Source organism: Spermophilus citellus (assembly GCF_964194105.1).
Source record: "Spermophilus citellus genome assembly, chromosome: 4".
Taxonomy (NCBI): Eukaryota; Metazoa; Chordata; class Mammalia; order Rodentia; family Sciuridae; genus Spermophilus; species Spermophilus citellus.
The window spans coordinates 125612978-125630573 of record NC_138185.1 but is presented as its reverse complement, the minus strand read 5'-3'; the positions used below and the strand labels follow the sequence as shown (position 1 = coordinate 125630573).

General features: G+C 31.5%; 1 protein-coding gene across 1 annotated transcript in view; it reads left to right on the top strand.

Moving 5' to 3' along the window:
* The window catches only part of UNC13C (unc-13 homolog C), a gene marked incomplete at its 5' end in the record, with an annotated part of 578171 nt that overhangs the window by 351356 nt on the left and 209219 nt on the right, over positions 1 to 17596 (top strand). The window contains one exon of the mRNA XM_081292419.1: positions 5394 to 5527. Within this exon, the coding sequence (XP_081148545.1) occupies positions 5394 to 5527 (134 nt within the window). The remainder of the gene's footprint in view (positions 1 to 5393; positions 5528 to 17596) is intronic.

Sequence of the window (17596 nt, the reverse complement as noted above, 5' to 3'; positions counted from 1 at the left end):
CTGTTTTTAACCTTCTTACTAGTAATTCTTCAAATACACACCTGACATGTGTTTTTGCATTTAAATTATGCATCTTTGCATTTCTTTCACCTTAACAATTTTCCAATCAACTCCCAAGAGTATTTCATGATTATATGCTTATTAAATAAATGGACAGAAATATTTCATACCAATTCTCACAGTGTTGATTAAATCCAATTAAAGTGAAGACGTCACTTGTTCCCAGGATGTAGGCTCTGTATTTACCTCTCTTATTGTTTCTCTTGCTGAGAAAAAACTTTTTAGTTTGAGTAAGTCCCATTTGTTGATTCTTGATTTTAACTCTTGTGCTATAGGTGTCCTATTAAGGAATTTGGAGCCCGACCCCACAAGATGGAGATTAGGGCCAACTTTTTCTTCTATTAGACGCAAAGTTTCTGGTTTGATTCCTAGCTCCTTGATCCATTTTGAGTTTACTTTTGTGCAAGGTGAGAGAAAGGGATTCAATTTCATTTTGTTGCATATGGATTTCCAGTTCTCCCAGAACCATTTGTTGAAGATGCTATCCTTTCTCCATTGCATGCTTTTGGCACCTTTGTCTAATATAAGGTAGTTGTAATTTTGTGGATTGGTCTCTGTGTCCTCTATTCTGTACCATTGGTCTACCTGCCTGTTTTGGTACCAGTACCATGCTGTTTTTGTTACTATTGCTCTGTAGTATAGTTTAAAATCTGGTATCGCTATACCACCAGTTTCACTCTTCCTGTTTAGAATTGCTTTTGCTATTATAGGTCTTTTATTTTTCCAGATGAATTTCATGATTGCTTTTTCTATTTCTGCGAGGAACACCGCTGGGATTTTGATTGGCATTGCATTAAACCTATAGAGTACTTTTGGTAATATGGCCATTTTAATGATATTAGTTCTGCCTATCCATGAATAAGGTATATCTTTCCACCTTCTAAGGTCTTCTTCTATTTCTCTCTTTAGGTTTATGTAGTTTTCGTTGTATAGTTCTTTCACCTCTTTTGTTAGGTTGATTCCCAAGTATTTTATTTTATTTTTTGAGGATATTATGAATGGGGTGATTGTTCTCATTACCATTTCAGAGGATTTGTCGCTGATATACAGGAATGCCTTTGATTTATGCATGTTGATTTTATATCCTGCCACTTTGCTGAATTCATTTACTAGCTCTAGAAGCTTCTTGGTAGAACCTTTTGGGTCTTCTAGATATAGGATCATGTCATCTGCAAATAGTGATAATTTAAGTTCTTCTTTTCCTATCTTTATGCCTTTAATTTCTTTTGTCTGTCTAATTGCTCTGGCCAGTGTTTTGAGAACTATGTTGAACAGAACATCCTGGGAACAAATATTTACCCCTCACACTTCAGATAGAGCTCTAATCTCCGGAGTATACAAAGAACTCAAAAAATTAAACAACAAGAAAACAAATAACCCAATAAACAAATGGGCCAAGGATTTGAACAGACACTTCTCAGAGGAGGACATACAATCAATCAACAAATACACGAAAAAATGCTCACCATCTCTAGCAATCAGAGAAATGCAAATTAAAACCACTCTAAGATACCATCTCACTCCTGTAAGAATGGCAGCCATTATGAAGTCAAACAACAACAAGTGCTGGCAAGGATGTGGGAAAAAGGGTACACTTGTACATTGCTGGTGGGACTGTGAATTGGTTCAGCCAATTTGGAAAGCAGTATGGAGATTCCTTGGAAAGCTCGGAATGGGACCACCATTTGACCCAGCTATTACCCTTCTCGGACTATACCCAAAAGACCTAAAAAGAGCATACTACAGGGACACAGCTACATCAATGTTCATAGCAGCACAATTCACAATAGCTAGACTGTGGAACCAATCCAGATGCCCTTCAATAGATGAATGGATAAAAAAAAATGTGGCATTTATACACAATGGAATATTACTCAGCACTAAAAAACAATAAAATCATGGCATTTGCAGGGAAATGGGATGGCATTAGAGCAGATTATGCTAAGTGAAGCTAGCCAATCCCTAAAAAACAAATGCAGAATGTCTTCTTTGATATAAGGGGGGGGGGGCAACTCAAAACAGAGCAGGGAGGAAGAGCATGAGAAGAAGATTACCATTAAATAGGGATGAGAGGTGCATGAGAATGGGAGAGAGAAGGGGAATTGCATGGAAGATGGTAGGAGACCCTCATTGTTATGCAAAATATGTATGGCCCAACTAGTATGGCCCTATGTATAAATGTGTCTGTATAACCTATGTGATCCTGCAATCTGTACACATGGAAAAATAAGATTAAGATTATGTACCCCATTTGAATCAAATGTATGATATGTCAAGATCATTGTAATGTTTTGAGCAACAAATAAAAAAATTTAAAAAATATATGAATGGGTTTGCTAAATACTCTAAATTAATTGCAAACCTGTTTTATAACTCTAAGAGGGATAGACACTACTCTCGTTTGAAATTACTTCATTTTTAAATGAATAATCAGATTAATTGTAAATGCCACTCTAAATCTAGTGTGCATAATTCCATAAAAATCATCTGTCTTGAACTAGATAAAATATAGCCCCAAATTAATGTGCATGTTTAAACTGCACTCTAGCATGTTTTGAATCATGAGAAACTATTTAAGGAACTGCTCTGACAATTTTGTTTACAGATCAGAAAAAAGAAGAAAAATTTGAAAAAAAACAAAAAAAAAACCTTTTTTTTTTCCTATCATGTTCTCTATATTGGTCTTGATGGGATAAGCTTGTATTTTCATATTTGGGATCATGAAAGTGTAGTGTACATCTTATCGGCTTGTCTGCATATACTTTTCAGTAGTGAAATATCCTTTGGAAACAATCATTAGATGCTTTCTTCAGCCAATTCTAGAGCCTATCAACAGTCTGCTTCAAAAAATTCTCTCCCCATTGCACCCTCACAAACTTTCTTTCAAATGTCTTATTATAAGAATTCTTCAACAAAATAATTTTTAGCCACTATTACAATAATCACTTTAACTTCAATTGATCTAATAAGCTATATTTTGTGAACATGTTATAAACTTTTGTTGTAATTAAAGTGTCTATAATGGTTATATATTCTCATTATAATAAATATTAATACAGAAGAATTTCAGTAAATATGAATACTTATTAACTTTCCTAAATTTTCTTATCATCTATTACCTTAATTTTTCCAATGATAAAGAAAAATATTTAGTAGGTTTCTAGGCTATATCAATAAGTTACTTTGAAAATTTAAGTCTTAATAAACTCGATAAACTTTATAATACACCTGATTGTATCTCATATTTTTAAACATGCAGTCTATTAAAATGGAGAAAGCCTGATTTATGCTGCTGCAGTGTGCTGTGTATAAAATTAATGATTCAGCATCCAGTTTGGTTTATTCTGATGTAATATATATGGAATTTGATGCAAAAAATTGCACCATTAATAATCCTCTGGTGTCATAGAAAAGACCGATGGAAATACACTATGTGACACCTAAGGGAATTCAGAATTAATGCATATTCAATTACTCTGTCTTTACGCTTTTCCGTATCAGTCTTTGCAGTTGATGATAAGTAGTGTGATGTTAGACATATCATTTATAATAATTTCCTTTTATTTAATCACACTACTTAAAATATGTAACACATGTTGTTTAGCCATGTACACATCCTGGTGATTAATGATAGTATCCTAATATTGCCCACTGTGGCCATCAGAACTAATTTTATTTACAGCCTTCACAACTCACCAGGTTGTTCAAATTTCTAAATGCACCAAAGAGAGAGAGAGATTGGGTTTAATAAAATGAGTCAATAATTACATTATTGTGGCAATACTAAAGCTGTGTTCATAAAACAAAGATAAATTTGAATTAAAAAAATCTAACTTAAAAGTCAGACAAGCCGGGTGTTTGTAAGCCTGCCTTGTTCTTCTTAAGGATCCACTGACAGAATTCAATATACCTTGGGTATCGAAGGAGGAAGCCTGCCAACAAGGAGTTTCAAGTGGTTCTCAGGAATCAGATATATATAAAATTCTTTAGATTCTGAAGATTGCTTATAGTTTGTTCTCGCTATTTGAAGTAATTTATGTCAATCACTATTTTTTTTGACCATTTAGCTCTAAAAGTTTTAACATCCTTTATGTTTTCAACATAAAGATAAATAGATAGCTTTTGGAAGTACCCTTAGGGTACTTAAGTAAAATTAAGGTCTCTAGTAATAAGTGAATATGTACAGGTCTCTAGTAATAAGTGAATGAACTATGAGGCCATATGTTAACTCAAGTGAGAACAATAATAGGGTGACAATTTACTCACGTATATGTCTTGGCTGACATTGGAAGATGTACATCCATTCAGCACAGGTAGCTGATTTATTCATGGCAAAAGACATGGCAATTAAATATGACAATAGATTGGGCCATATAAAACTGAATATACCATTTTCATCAGAGTTTTTGTGTTTCCTGAGCCACAAATTGAAGTTTTCAGATATCCTAGACCTATAAGCTTGTAGATCATTTAGCAAAAATAGTCATATGAGCCATATGTTTCCCACTTATTTGCATACTTGAGTGGAAATTACCTCTGCCTATATTTTTTCACCTAATTTTAAAAGTATATATGAAAAAATTGCTGTAAGAATACCCACCAAAATAAATAACCAGAATAACTTATCTATATGTTGAAAAGAAATATATAGGTTGAAGTAAATTCAGATCATTTCAGGCCACACTCTCCTTTTTAGAGGTGAGGGTTAAAAAAATTCAGAAAGTGTAGTAAATTGAGCATTCAACGATTATTTAAATAAACAGGAAAGAGAAGAGGATAGATTTATAAAATTTTAGTTCGCTGAATGGATTTGTGGGCATACAGGGAAAATTCCAGACAGTTCATATAACATTGTAGAATTTCACAGTATGATTTTGTAATGAGGCAGTTTTGAATTCTGCACACTTTGTGACTTTGTCTAAAACATTTACACATAAGTTACACACACACATACACACACACACACACAACTTTACATACACAAAGTTCAATCTCTATTTGTGAAAGAAGCCACATTGAGTGGATAATTTCTGCAATTCTCTGTGGGCATAATTTGCAGTAGAGGGAAGAGAAACATTTATTCTAGATCCAAATAAAAGAGCACTGGATGGTAAAACAAAACAAAGGAGTGATTAGAAATACAGGCCTGGCCTCTCAGAATTTATGCTGTGGAATGCCATTCAAGGAAGAAAGGAAACCTGAGTTTAACAGCTTTGTCTCAGATGATTTAAGAGTTTCTCATAACATTTTTATCTGATCCTCCTATTTGACGGTGACATCTGAAATCATCCCATTTAACCTTTTCTTTTGCATGTTGTGTACCTTGTGAGCAGAATAAGAAACAGGACATTCCTCGGGAAGATCAGGGACCCACCACCAAGAATTTGGATTTTTGGCCCCAACTGATTACATTGATGGTCACCATCATTGATGAGGATAAAACCGCCTACACACCCGTGCTAAATCAGTAAGTATTCTGTTTTTAGAAATTAATGGGTTTCATTCCACTAAAGTTAAAAAAATGTACATTTTATGCACAGCCTGTATTATGATGCCAGTAAAAAACTTTTCTAAAATTAAGCTTCAGAAAACAATATTTTTCTATTTTTATCAGTAAATATCAATTCAGCAATACTATGAATTTTTCAGTTTCAACCTTGTCGAGTATGGTTGTTTGGACATGGAGACATGTTTCTCAAGACTTTATTTTTATTTCGTCTAGAAAAGTTCCCTCTTTCCTGTGGTTCTTTTCATAACCATTCCATTATTTCCAAAGATAAAAAGCACTCTGTTCCCCCAAATTAAAAAAAAATGTTATAGAGCTAGTATTAAACATATTCCACTGTGGCTTTTAATAATAAAGACCTTGGCCAAAAAAATGCCTCTAAAGTAGTTGTGCATGTTGGATTTTTAATCAAGTTAATGCAATATTTAGTAGAACAAGTCCACTTTTGCAACCTATGACCTGAGGTTCTATTCCTCAAGAAAGGGTAGATAGGTTAAATTCATGACTATTCTAGAAGTTTAAAATAATCATCTTCTCAAAATGCCACTATCTATGAGACCTTTGGCAAATTGTTTAATTTTCCTGGGTCTCGGTTTTCTTCTATGTGAAATAAAGACATACTACTAGATAATTTCCAAGATCCAATTTCATTTAATGTTACACATATTGAGGGTGAAAAGTAACAGACTACAAACCAGGAACTTAACAATTATGTTAACTGGAGTAGTTAGTTGGTAAGACATGAAATGATGTGGGCAGTTAGGACAGCAGAAGTAGGCAAACTATGAAGTAGAACAATGAAGTAGCTCAACAGAGAACCAGTTTTATAGAGTTAAAATTTTTGATGGATTAAATTAAAATTCCAATTGAAGAAGGAATAAAGTATCCCAATTTTCACCCTTTCTGCCTCTCAATCATCCATTGTCTCCTGCCTCAGTTTCCTCCTAATTGTGGAGGATATGTCCTATCTTCTGTCTGCAACCACTACAGCTTCCCATTTATCTTTTCACTTTTTTCCCCGCTTTTCTCCAGACCTAATCCTTGTACCCATGTTTGCTTCCTGCTAGTCACAATGTCTCCTGTTCACCACCTGTAGAAACCTCACTATTTTATTCTCCTTTGTTAGGACTAGGTGACCTCTCTTAATTCGAGGCATGTCCTTTTCACATCATGGGTCCTGGGAAGTATTTTGTCTACTTGATATCTGCCAGTTTCTTGGAATAGATTTACTTTCTCATTCATTCTTTGGATCTTTCTTGAGGACAGAGTAACTGGTTTTTCTAAAGATTGGGAGACCAATAATGTAAAAACAAATATTTTCTGAGAAACACAAATTAAGTTACTTGATTATATTTGATTCGATCATAATATAAATGTTATATAACATAAAACATATAAAAGTGATATGATTGTATTTATTCAGATTTTAAGGATATTCTAAAGCTTTTTTGCTTAACTGAGATCATTCAATTTTGTTTCTTACTCATTTTAATCAATGCCTTACCGTGAACTCAAGTGGATATTGAGATGTGGTCTTGGTGGCCAATGTAGCATTTGTATAATTTGATGAAATTTTTGTGCACATCTGCTTTATTTACATAATGCATCGTCACATCAAGTTTCATTACTCATCCCATTGGCTACTTGGGCTGTGTTTCACAGAGTAAGAAATACAGACCACTGGTCTGGATCACAGGAGCTACAAGTTGACTTTGCAGATTCTGAGCCCTCTCCTAAATTTGGAGTCAGAAAATCTGCAATGGCACTGAAGTCTGCAATATTTATGAAGAGTCTCTCATGTGCCCTGTGTGTACTAACAGATGAGGCCCAAACCAATTTGTGAAAGATATGTCAAGCTAAAACAGGTTTGGGTTTTATTTTGGAAGACAAGGCTAGTAAATGATTAAAAAATACAGGACATTTTAAAATCTCCTTCTGTGTAATCTAGGATTATTGATATAAATAATTTATTGAATGAATTTTTTATTGCTTTTATGACTGAGAAATGATTGTAAGCTTTTGTTAGTTTAAATTATATAATGTTTATAGTAATTGTAGAGTGTAAACATGAAGAAAAAGATTTCTTCTCTTTTGATCACTATATATATTCAGGCATATATACTTATTGAACGAATGAATAAAGTAAATCCTTATGTGTGAGTCAATATCTGTTTTCTCTGTTTCTGCTTCATTGATTGATTAATTGATTCATTATTTAAGCAACATTCTCTCAATTTTAAACTTTTTTATGAGGTTGCTTTCTAGAGGCTTATACAAATTTCACTGACACTGAAAAATATTAGGCAGAATATTTCAGAATTAGGTATAGGTTTTCTCTCTCTAACAGGTTTATCAAGCTACTATTAAATATAATAAAACTGCACATTTTAAAGCATGTAATTTGATTAGTTTTGATATACACATTTAGCCACAAAACCATAGTCCCTATTGAGATAATAAAGAAATCTCTCTCTTTAGTAAGTTCTCATGTGCCTTTTTAAATCTGTCCTACCCAGCCCCTCCACTATCCCCAGGCAGTCACTCATTTGCTTTCTGATTCTATAAATTGGTTTGGAAAGGTTATTATTACATGCACTCTCAGATCTGTCTTCTTTACTTCAATTTAACTATTTCAAGACTCATTCATGTTGTTTTGAGTTTTTCTTTTTGAGTAATATTCTATTGTATGACTATACCACAATATATTTATCTATTCATCTATTAATCATTGTTTGGATTTTTTAAAGATGAAGTTGTTGTGGATATTTGTTTACAAGTCTTCTATAAACATATTTCATTTCTGTTTGATCATTTTCCAAAGTGACTGTACCTTTCTAATACTTGGGACTATTAGTCTTCTAATTTTACCCTTTTAAAAAATTTTATAGCAGTATTTCAAATTTCTTGGATCCTAATGTAGTAGATCTTCTTTTCATGTATTTATTTGCAATTCATATTTTTGATGGTTTGCGTTCACATCATTTTCCCATTTCCAAATTGGAGTGTTACCTTGTTATTGTATTGTTTTACTGATTTATGTATTCTAGATGAAGGTCTGTTATCAGACAAAAATTTTATAATATATTGTCCTAGTTTGTAACTTTCTTTGTCATTTTTAATTAGTATCTTTTAAAGAGCAAAGGTTTTGTGTGTTTTTTTTTTAATTCTGATTTGAGTAATCAAATTTATTGACCAGATTCTTTTATCATTCAGGCTTTTCAAATGCTATTTAAGAAATTCTTGCAACACCCAGGATCAACTTGCAACATCACGGTTTTATTCTAGATATCTCACATTGAGATCTATCATTCATTTCCAGTTAACTTTTTTATACATGTGTGACAAGAGATTTTAAGGTTCATTGGTTTGCTTGCATATATTTATCTAAAATTTTCAGCTCCACTTTTTGTAAAATTATCCTTTCTTAATTGAATTGTTTTGGCACCTTTTTCAAAAAGCAATTGACTATATATAAAGAGTCTAATTCTGTTCTTTCTTTCTATTCTGTTCTGTGTGTGTGTGTGTGTGTGTGTGTGTGTGTGTGTGTGTGGTACATTAGTACCACTCTTCTTGGTAAAGGTGGTTTTATGACATATTCTCAAATATCATAAGCTTGTCAACTTTGTATTTTAAAAAGCTGTTTCATTAATCTAGTTCCTTTGCAATTCCACTTAAATTTTGAATTTGTCAATTTCTGAAAGAAAAATGCCTGGTGAACTTTTGATTGTAATTATGTTGAATATATGAATCAATTTGGGGAAAACTGAAACCATAAACAGATCAGTTCTTATGGTCTATAAGCATAGTATATATCTCCATTCATTAAGATCTTTCATTTCTCAAGGCAATGTTTGTCATTCTTAGTGAACAGGTTTTGCAAATTTTTTTCCAAATCTTTTGAAATATATCTTGATTGCTATTGAAAATTATATCTTTTCCTTCAATTCTCTTTGTAGGTAAAATACAGTTATTGTATGTATTCCTCTATGTTTAGAAAGGCCATTGTCAGCCTTTCTAAATTTACTTCTATTTTTGTAGATTTCTAATGATCTTGTCAATAATAAAGATAGCCCAACTCATTTCTTTCCAATATGGATGTCATTTGTTATTTTTCTTGCCTTATTCCTCTAGTACAATAATATCTCTAGTACAATATTGACTAAAACTAGTAAGAGCAGATAAAATATCCTTGTTGTAATTCCAATCTTATGGGGAAAGCTTGGAATCTTTCACCAATACATATGATGTTAACTGAGGGACTTTTACAGATATTCTTTATGAAACTGATGAAGTTTAGTCCTATTCCTATTATTCTGAGAGTTTTTATTATGAATAGCTATTTTATTTTGTCAAAAATCATTTCTACTTATATTAGAATAATTATATAATTTTTTATTCAAGTCTACTAGCATGATGAATTGTACTTAACTGATTTTTAAATTTAAACTGAGCTTATGTTTCTGGGATGTAGTTCCCATAATCTTGATATGTAATCCTTCTTATATATTAGATTCAATTTTTGCTTCTATTTTTATGAAGATATTAGTGTGTTTCTTTTTATATCCTCTGCCCCATCCTTGGTATCCAACCAAGTCCTCATACGTGCTGGGCAAGTGCTCTACCCATAAGCTATACTCCCGTCTTTGCTTATAATATATTTTTATGATGTTTATATCAATATAATTATGGCTTTATATAATGAGTTGGAAAGTATTGTCTTTGTTTTGATTATTTTCCAGAAAAGTATTTATAAAATTGAAAATTTGTTTTTTGAGATTTTGTAGGATATACCAGGAATGTCATCTGGGACTAAAGTTTTCTTTGTACAGGTTTTTTAGACTAAAACTACAATTTCTTTATTAGATGTAGGGATAATCAGATTGCTCATTTGTTCTTCATTAATATTTTGTAATTTGTGTCTTTCAAATGATTATTTCACTACATTTTATTCTTCAAATTTCCTATCATATAATTGCTCATGACATTCTCTTATTATCTTCTTCATGTCTATAAAATCTGAAATGCTTTCCTCTTTCTCATCCTTAATATTGATATTTTATATCTTCTCTCTTTTTCTTGTTCAACTGTATCAACTGAGTAGACATGGATTTTGTTGATATTTTTAGAAAAAACAGTTTTGGGTTTTATTAAATTTCTTAATTATTTTTGCTATTAGATTTATTTGTTTTCTTTATTACTGTCTTTGTTAGTGGAGATAACTATTAAGCAACTACAGCAGAAACTCATTGAAAAAATATGAGGGCCTTGTACATAACGATGGAGTATTTGGGTCAAGTTTATGAAGTATTAAGAAGATAAATCAAGTAATTTTTTTTACTACATTGATGGGAATGTTAAGGAAGAAGGTAGAAAATAATGAAGTGCTTGCTATATTTATAGACATATATTTTTTAAGGTAATGAATACAGAAGGACATATCAATATAAGAAAATTATAGACATTTGATTACCTATGTGATATTTAAGTGTTATATGCAGGAAGCAGTTGTATACTTAGATATGAAATTGTTTTAGATTGATGTCAATTAAATATATAAGGGAAGTTTACTGTATATGCCTAAAGAAATCATATTTCTTTGTATATACTCATAAAATTTTACTTATTTCATTTAAGATGTTATTATTTTTCCTTCGTTTTTATAATCCTTATCAAAATAAAAGCCAAAACATATTTCATCCCTTCTGTTTGTAACACAACTACTTACAAAAAGTTATCCCTTTACTGTGCTCATTGTATTATCTTTGGTTTTCTTTTAGCTTTCTTCAAAAGTATACATACACTGAAATTGCAGCTTATTTTTACTCTGCATTAAAAATATATATTATAGTATCCAATGTGTTGAGTAGAAAATGGACACATTTTTTAAAATTTACCATTTCATTTGCAAAGAAGTATGCTGTTTTTATTTCATTGGGGTTATGGGAAAACCCATAAGATATATGATTTTCAAATTGTATATTTTAAAAGGTAATGTATTTCATTTGTTGTGGTGAGGGAGACTGGGTATAAATTACTTTGATCAGGGACTTTTATCTTGTTCTTTCTGTTCTGGAAATAATGTTCAAAGTAGTAAAGCTGATGATTTCCTTTTTTGCCCTATGGCTTTTCTAAATTATTTTTTATATTAAAATGTTATAAAAGTGTTCATCATATTAAAAAGTACAGGGAAATGTACAATACAACATCATATATCCATCTCTTAAATTCAATAGTTACCAAATTTTCTCAACTTTTTCAAATATACTCGATTTTTGTTTTCTCTGAAATATTTAAACAAAACTCAAGGCACATTTTATTTAATTCCTTCATGCTTCAGAATTTATTTCTAAAAATCATAGCTAATTTTTTGGACATCCCAATATCAGATCACAACTGATAATAATAAAGTTGGTATTGGGTAATCCCTATTCCACAGTTAAATGTCCCATGGAACTATTTCCTAATTGGTAATCAAATGTCCCTGATTTTTGTTAAAAATGCCTTTTTATATTTGACTTGTTGCAATCAGGACTCAACTGAGGGAAAAGGATAGCCAAAAAAATTCAAACATTTGTGCCAAAAAGGTTTTTTTGACATTAACAGTATAAAAGAAAACATAACCAATTTTGAAAGTTTTGACTCATGTAAATTATAGCCATTTAAAAGTAGATCAATTGTTTCTCTGCAAATTACCCAAACAATACATCATATGAAAAGAACAAGAATTAAACTCTTTATGAAATTTCCATTTTTTCACTTCCTTAATTACACATCACAGAGGAACAAACAAGTTGATCCTGGATTTTTTTTAAGGTTTTGATTTGCTTGCTAGAAAATTTTGATACAAGTAGATATATGTTACATACATCATCATCTTCATATAGGGAACTATGAAAATTGAATGGGATCAGGCATTGCACTAAGCATTTTCGTAGTTTACATAATTTAATTCTCATAACATCCATAACATCGGTACCATCATTTTCTCTGACTTTCAGATGCTGAATCTGAAGCACAGAGGTGATTAAATGACTTTCTCTTTCTCAAGACCACATATCTAGTATGAGGCAGATTCAGAATCTAAACAACCCTTTGAATTAACAAAGATATTGATTATAAGGAAAATGATTCCAGGAGTAAGATGATGGACATCAATCCTTCAGTCCAACCCAAACATCTTCTGATGTTAATGATTAATCTGGATCTGATTATGATTATTTGCAACACAACTACTTACAAAAAGTTAAAAATTCAGGATTTTATATGGCACCAGTTTCAATAGACTGTAAACTAATAGAAAAAAGTAAGAAATGTGTTATCACAGGAATAAATAACCAGTTATTTAGGCTGTCCTTGTCCATCTCCACCCCCTTTCCCATTTCTGGAAGGCATTTCTGTTGTTTTATGCAATGTTAATCTCAGTAGTTAAACTAAATTCATCCCCAATTTTATTTTTCACATTAAAATTAAGTATGTGCTTAAAGATTCAAGTTCATTAAAATAATACCTTAAGTCATAAATGCAAATAAAGGGAAAACAAAAAGATAAAAGGGTGATTAGTTTTAAATAGCATTTGCAATCGACTGATTTTATAAAAAGAGAAAACCTAACTACAAAAGGAAAACTTGTCAGTATAGGAAGTATTCAATTAGATGAGCTCACTTACCAATCTATAACCTGATTTTCAGCTTTAAATGCAGTGTTATGGTTTCAGTTTCTCTTTAATACACCTTTCACTTATAAGAGTAGTTTATAATAAATCAATAAAGTCCTGCTCTATAAAATTTATCCTTCTCAGTTGTTCTGTTTATGATAATGACAGTTAGTTGCATTCATGTATGTCAAGTGTTCTTAAATGCAGAACATCCTAACAGAACCTTTTTAAAATAATAAGCTGAAAGAGCACAACAAACTAAATGTCTCCTGAGTTCTAGCTATCATAAAGTTTCCGTTGTGTAGCACAGAGGCATTAGCACAGAGCCATTGCTTACTCATTTATTACAATGAACATACTTCTTCAAAGACATCTTTGCACATCACAATAATACTTCACACTTAATGGATTCTAATTTTATCTGTTGTGACTAATGAATCAGAATGATCAAGTTTGGCAGCAGTAGATTATGTTTTCCTTATTTCACTAAGAGATTTGCAAGATAATAAATTGGTTTATTAAATTGTTGAATCTCATAAGACTCAAGGTTTAAAATATTTATGCTTTGTATCAATTGCTGCAAATTAAAAACAGGAGATATTCTTATAATGGTAGAATGGAGCAGTTATTTCATTAAACCGCCTCTTGATAAATTATAGGTTAAGTTAAGCTATGACTGCATGGAGAATGAAGAAGTGGACTTTACATTAGAGAGTTTAATTTGTATATAGAAAAATGTAACAAATTCAGATTAGTGTTGTACCGGAAAGGGTTCAAGGAGGTCCCTAGGCAGAGGATATCTCTACCTGAACCTTGCAAGCTCTTAAGACAGAAAAGAATTTAAGAATGCATCAGGTTTTATCAGAGGAGCCGTATCAGAAAGTAAAAGGTGAAAATCTACATTCTCCAAGCAGAATACCAGCTATCTGAAGAGTGTGAAGTAATGTTTTGGTGATCACAGGCTCTTCTTTTAAAGAAAACTTGTAAGAAGGGGTGGACATAGGGAGATATGTGGGGATGGAATCAACCTGATGACACAAGATATTTTATTATGTTCAGCCGGTCTCTGGATTCTTAGGTCTATGTTGTCCCCTCTACCTGGTTCATAGGTAACGTTGTGAATGTACCTATATTATAGGTTCTTAAAATAGCTTACCTTTTAAAAAAAAGGAAAAATGAACATTACATTACCTTTTGTTCAGCCTTTCTAAAAGTGAATGTGTTAGTGCATTGTGTAGGCTCATTAACAGTACAGAAAGCAATTTTCATAAATGAGTGAATTTGTAGTCACATTAAGATAAACAGATTTCTCGAGTTTGGTAGTAATAGGCCTGGGAGAAATACTGGCCTTGTGAGAAAAACATGAGAAACTTCAACACAAGACTTTCAGATTAAAGTTTTAGTTTCCTCTTTCTTCTTTTTGTCTCATTTCTACTATCCTATTTCAATATGAGAAAGATAAACACATGAATATATATGCATACATTTTAATGGAATAGTAGCATTAATATACCATTTTATGTATACTTTTTAAACTTTCAAATATATATTATTCCTCTGCGTAGCAAACAGGAAATGGTTGCAGAAAGTTAATAGGTTTTTCAGTTCTTCTTCTATAAGTTTGGAATTTATTTCTGATTAGCATATGAACTGCTAGTGTGTCAGTTAGGATTTCTTAAGCTATAATACTAGTTTATTCCTGTGAGTACATAATTTTTTTTTCTCTGCAATCAAGTTTATTGCTATTAATTCTATTAACATTTTTTCCTGGTGACTAAAAACTAGAAAACACAAATATAAACTTCCATTCATTTTGTGTGATAATTATTTTTCCATTAGAAATCAATGGAATCTGAATAATACTTTCCTTTATATCTCACTTATAATCAGAATTTTATTATCAACAGCAGCAAAAATTTATTGAATGTTCATTATGTGGTAGTGAGTATACAAAATATTTACCTATAAAAATCTCATTTCATTTGGGGTGAAAATGGGAGTTCAAAACACAATTTGAGTCTAATGTATGAAAGATGATATATCATGAGCTATGTAATGCTTTAAATAATCAATAAAAAATTAAAAAAAAAAATCTCATTTCATTCAAATAACAGCATGTAAAACTAATAATAATAATAATAATAATACAATTATTATCATCCCATTTGCGGAAGAGATAATTAATATTTAAAGAGACTACCAACTTCTCTATTGGGTAAATTAGGTAGGTAGGAGAGGGAAAATCAGATCACTGTCTTCTGAACTTCATTGAGGTTTAGCCTCAGGCTCTTACTGCTGTGGATTATTTAGAAGAAATAGCCGGAAATGTGTTAAATTATGGAAAATTATCCCTTAGCATAAATATGTAGATGGTGTAGACTTCTTAGCTACCCAAAGAAAAGGCAACAGTAATTAACAATGGAGGGTGTTGGAAGAAAACAACTTTGCTTTTAAAAGCATGCTTTGGAACTGGGAATGAAGCATAAATTAAGCACATAAATTTTGGTGTCAAACTGAAGCCACATATTTACAAATCTATGAAGAAAGTTTGAATACAGTGCAAAAACACTATTATGAAAATATAATTATTTTTGTCTCTTAAAAATTGGAAACTTAGGGCTGGGGCTATAGCTCAGTGGTGAAGTATGTGCCTTGAAAGTGTAAGGCACTGGATTCAATCCTCAGCACCACATAAAAAATAAGTAAATAAATAAAGTTATTTTTAAAAAGTTTAAAAAAAAATTGGAAACTTAAAGCCTAACTAGCAGTTTACTGGGTACTTGACAAAATATATATTGAGAGAAAAATAGGATGTCTTTCCTCTTCAAGCAACAATTTTCTTTTATTTTTGATCTGTTGTATTTTGTTCACAATTTTGATTTTTTTCTCCATTTTTTCCATAGATGGAATGGAGTAAAGGTATTGTTTTGGAAACTTGGTTTCCAAAACCAATATATATTCATGTGTTTATTTGGAAAATCCAAAAGTCTTCCCTGCACATGCCATTTCTCAAATTGCTTCAACTTAAAATATTCAGCATTATAAAATATTTGTATTATAAAATTATAAAATTTGTAAGTATTACCAGGTTATGCTCTGGCTTTGGGGGTTACTTAAACTATTTGGATAGGAGACATGTGTGTATATATTCTTATATATATATGAGTGTGCATATGTATGTATATAAAATGTGTATATAATACATAAATTATATATGTAATATATATAAAATATACATATAAAATGTTGGTGGTGCAAGGACACTAGGTGAAAGAAGTTCAGGGAAAGGAAAATATCTTTTCCTTCTAATTTTCTTAGTTCTTAGCCAAGGTCCCAATAACAAAAGACAGATTAACAAAAGAAAAGCATACAGATTTATTTACTGTCAGTTTTATGAGTCATAGGAGCTTTTACAAGAACATGAAGAGCCAAGAATTGGTTAAATCTGAGTGATTTTGTGCTAGATTAGATGAAGAGTACAACTGAAAACAGCTGTTTCAGGAAAAAAAAAATACAGTAAGAATGAGATAAGTGTATTCACTGGGGAAAACAGGAAGACCTGTTCACTCAGATTCCTTTTGGACTCCCTGTGTCCTCAAAGATAAGGAGTCTCCTTTCCTCTGGGTATAGGGATGGCTCCTCTCACCTTTCATGTGAGGGAAGACCTGCAGACTTGCTTCAGGGGAAAATCCAAAAGTCTTCCCTGCACATGCCATTTCTCAAATTGCTTCAACTTAAAATATTCAGTATTTGAAGGTGTCATATTTTGGGGTAGAATATTCTGAGCCCTGTCAAAAGAAATATTTTATAATGCTAGGGAAAAATGGCTAAAGAGAAAAAATATAGTTTTGATCTGTTCTAAACTTTAAGCAAACATTAATAAAATCCTGCTAGGTAAGTTAAATCCTGTGCCAAGAGTAAATTATAAATTTACATAATATGTAATACAGTCACAAATTTAATATTCAGTGAGTTATGATCCAGTTTATAGGGACTATGCACTTTTTGATGTCCTTATCTGTGCCAATAATTTAATCATTGTTAATCCTCTTTGAGTACTTCAGACAACTTTAGAGGGAGGTGATACCTGGGCTGTGTTTTGAAGAGAGAAATAGTACTTAAGATTATGTAGAAATTAAAGAGGAGAGAAAATAGGAAGGGGGAAATGACCAGAAGATATCAACATCAAATATATCAATAAACAGTAAGTAAGTTGGAGAATGGAGATGAAAGAAGTGAGATTTGGAATCAGATGGCCAGGAGCCTAGATAGTCATGTTAAGAAATGTTATAAGCAATTGATGGTTTTTACAAGATGGTTTGAAATATTATGATCTTTGTTTAAAAGAGGCTAATCAGGTGGTAACAGAGCTTTCC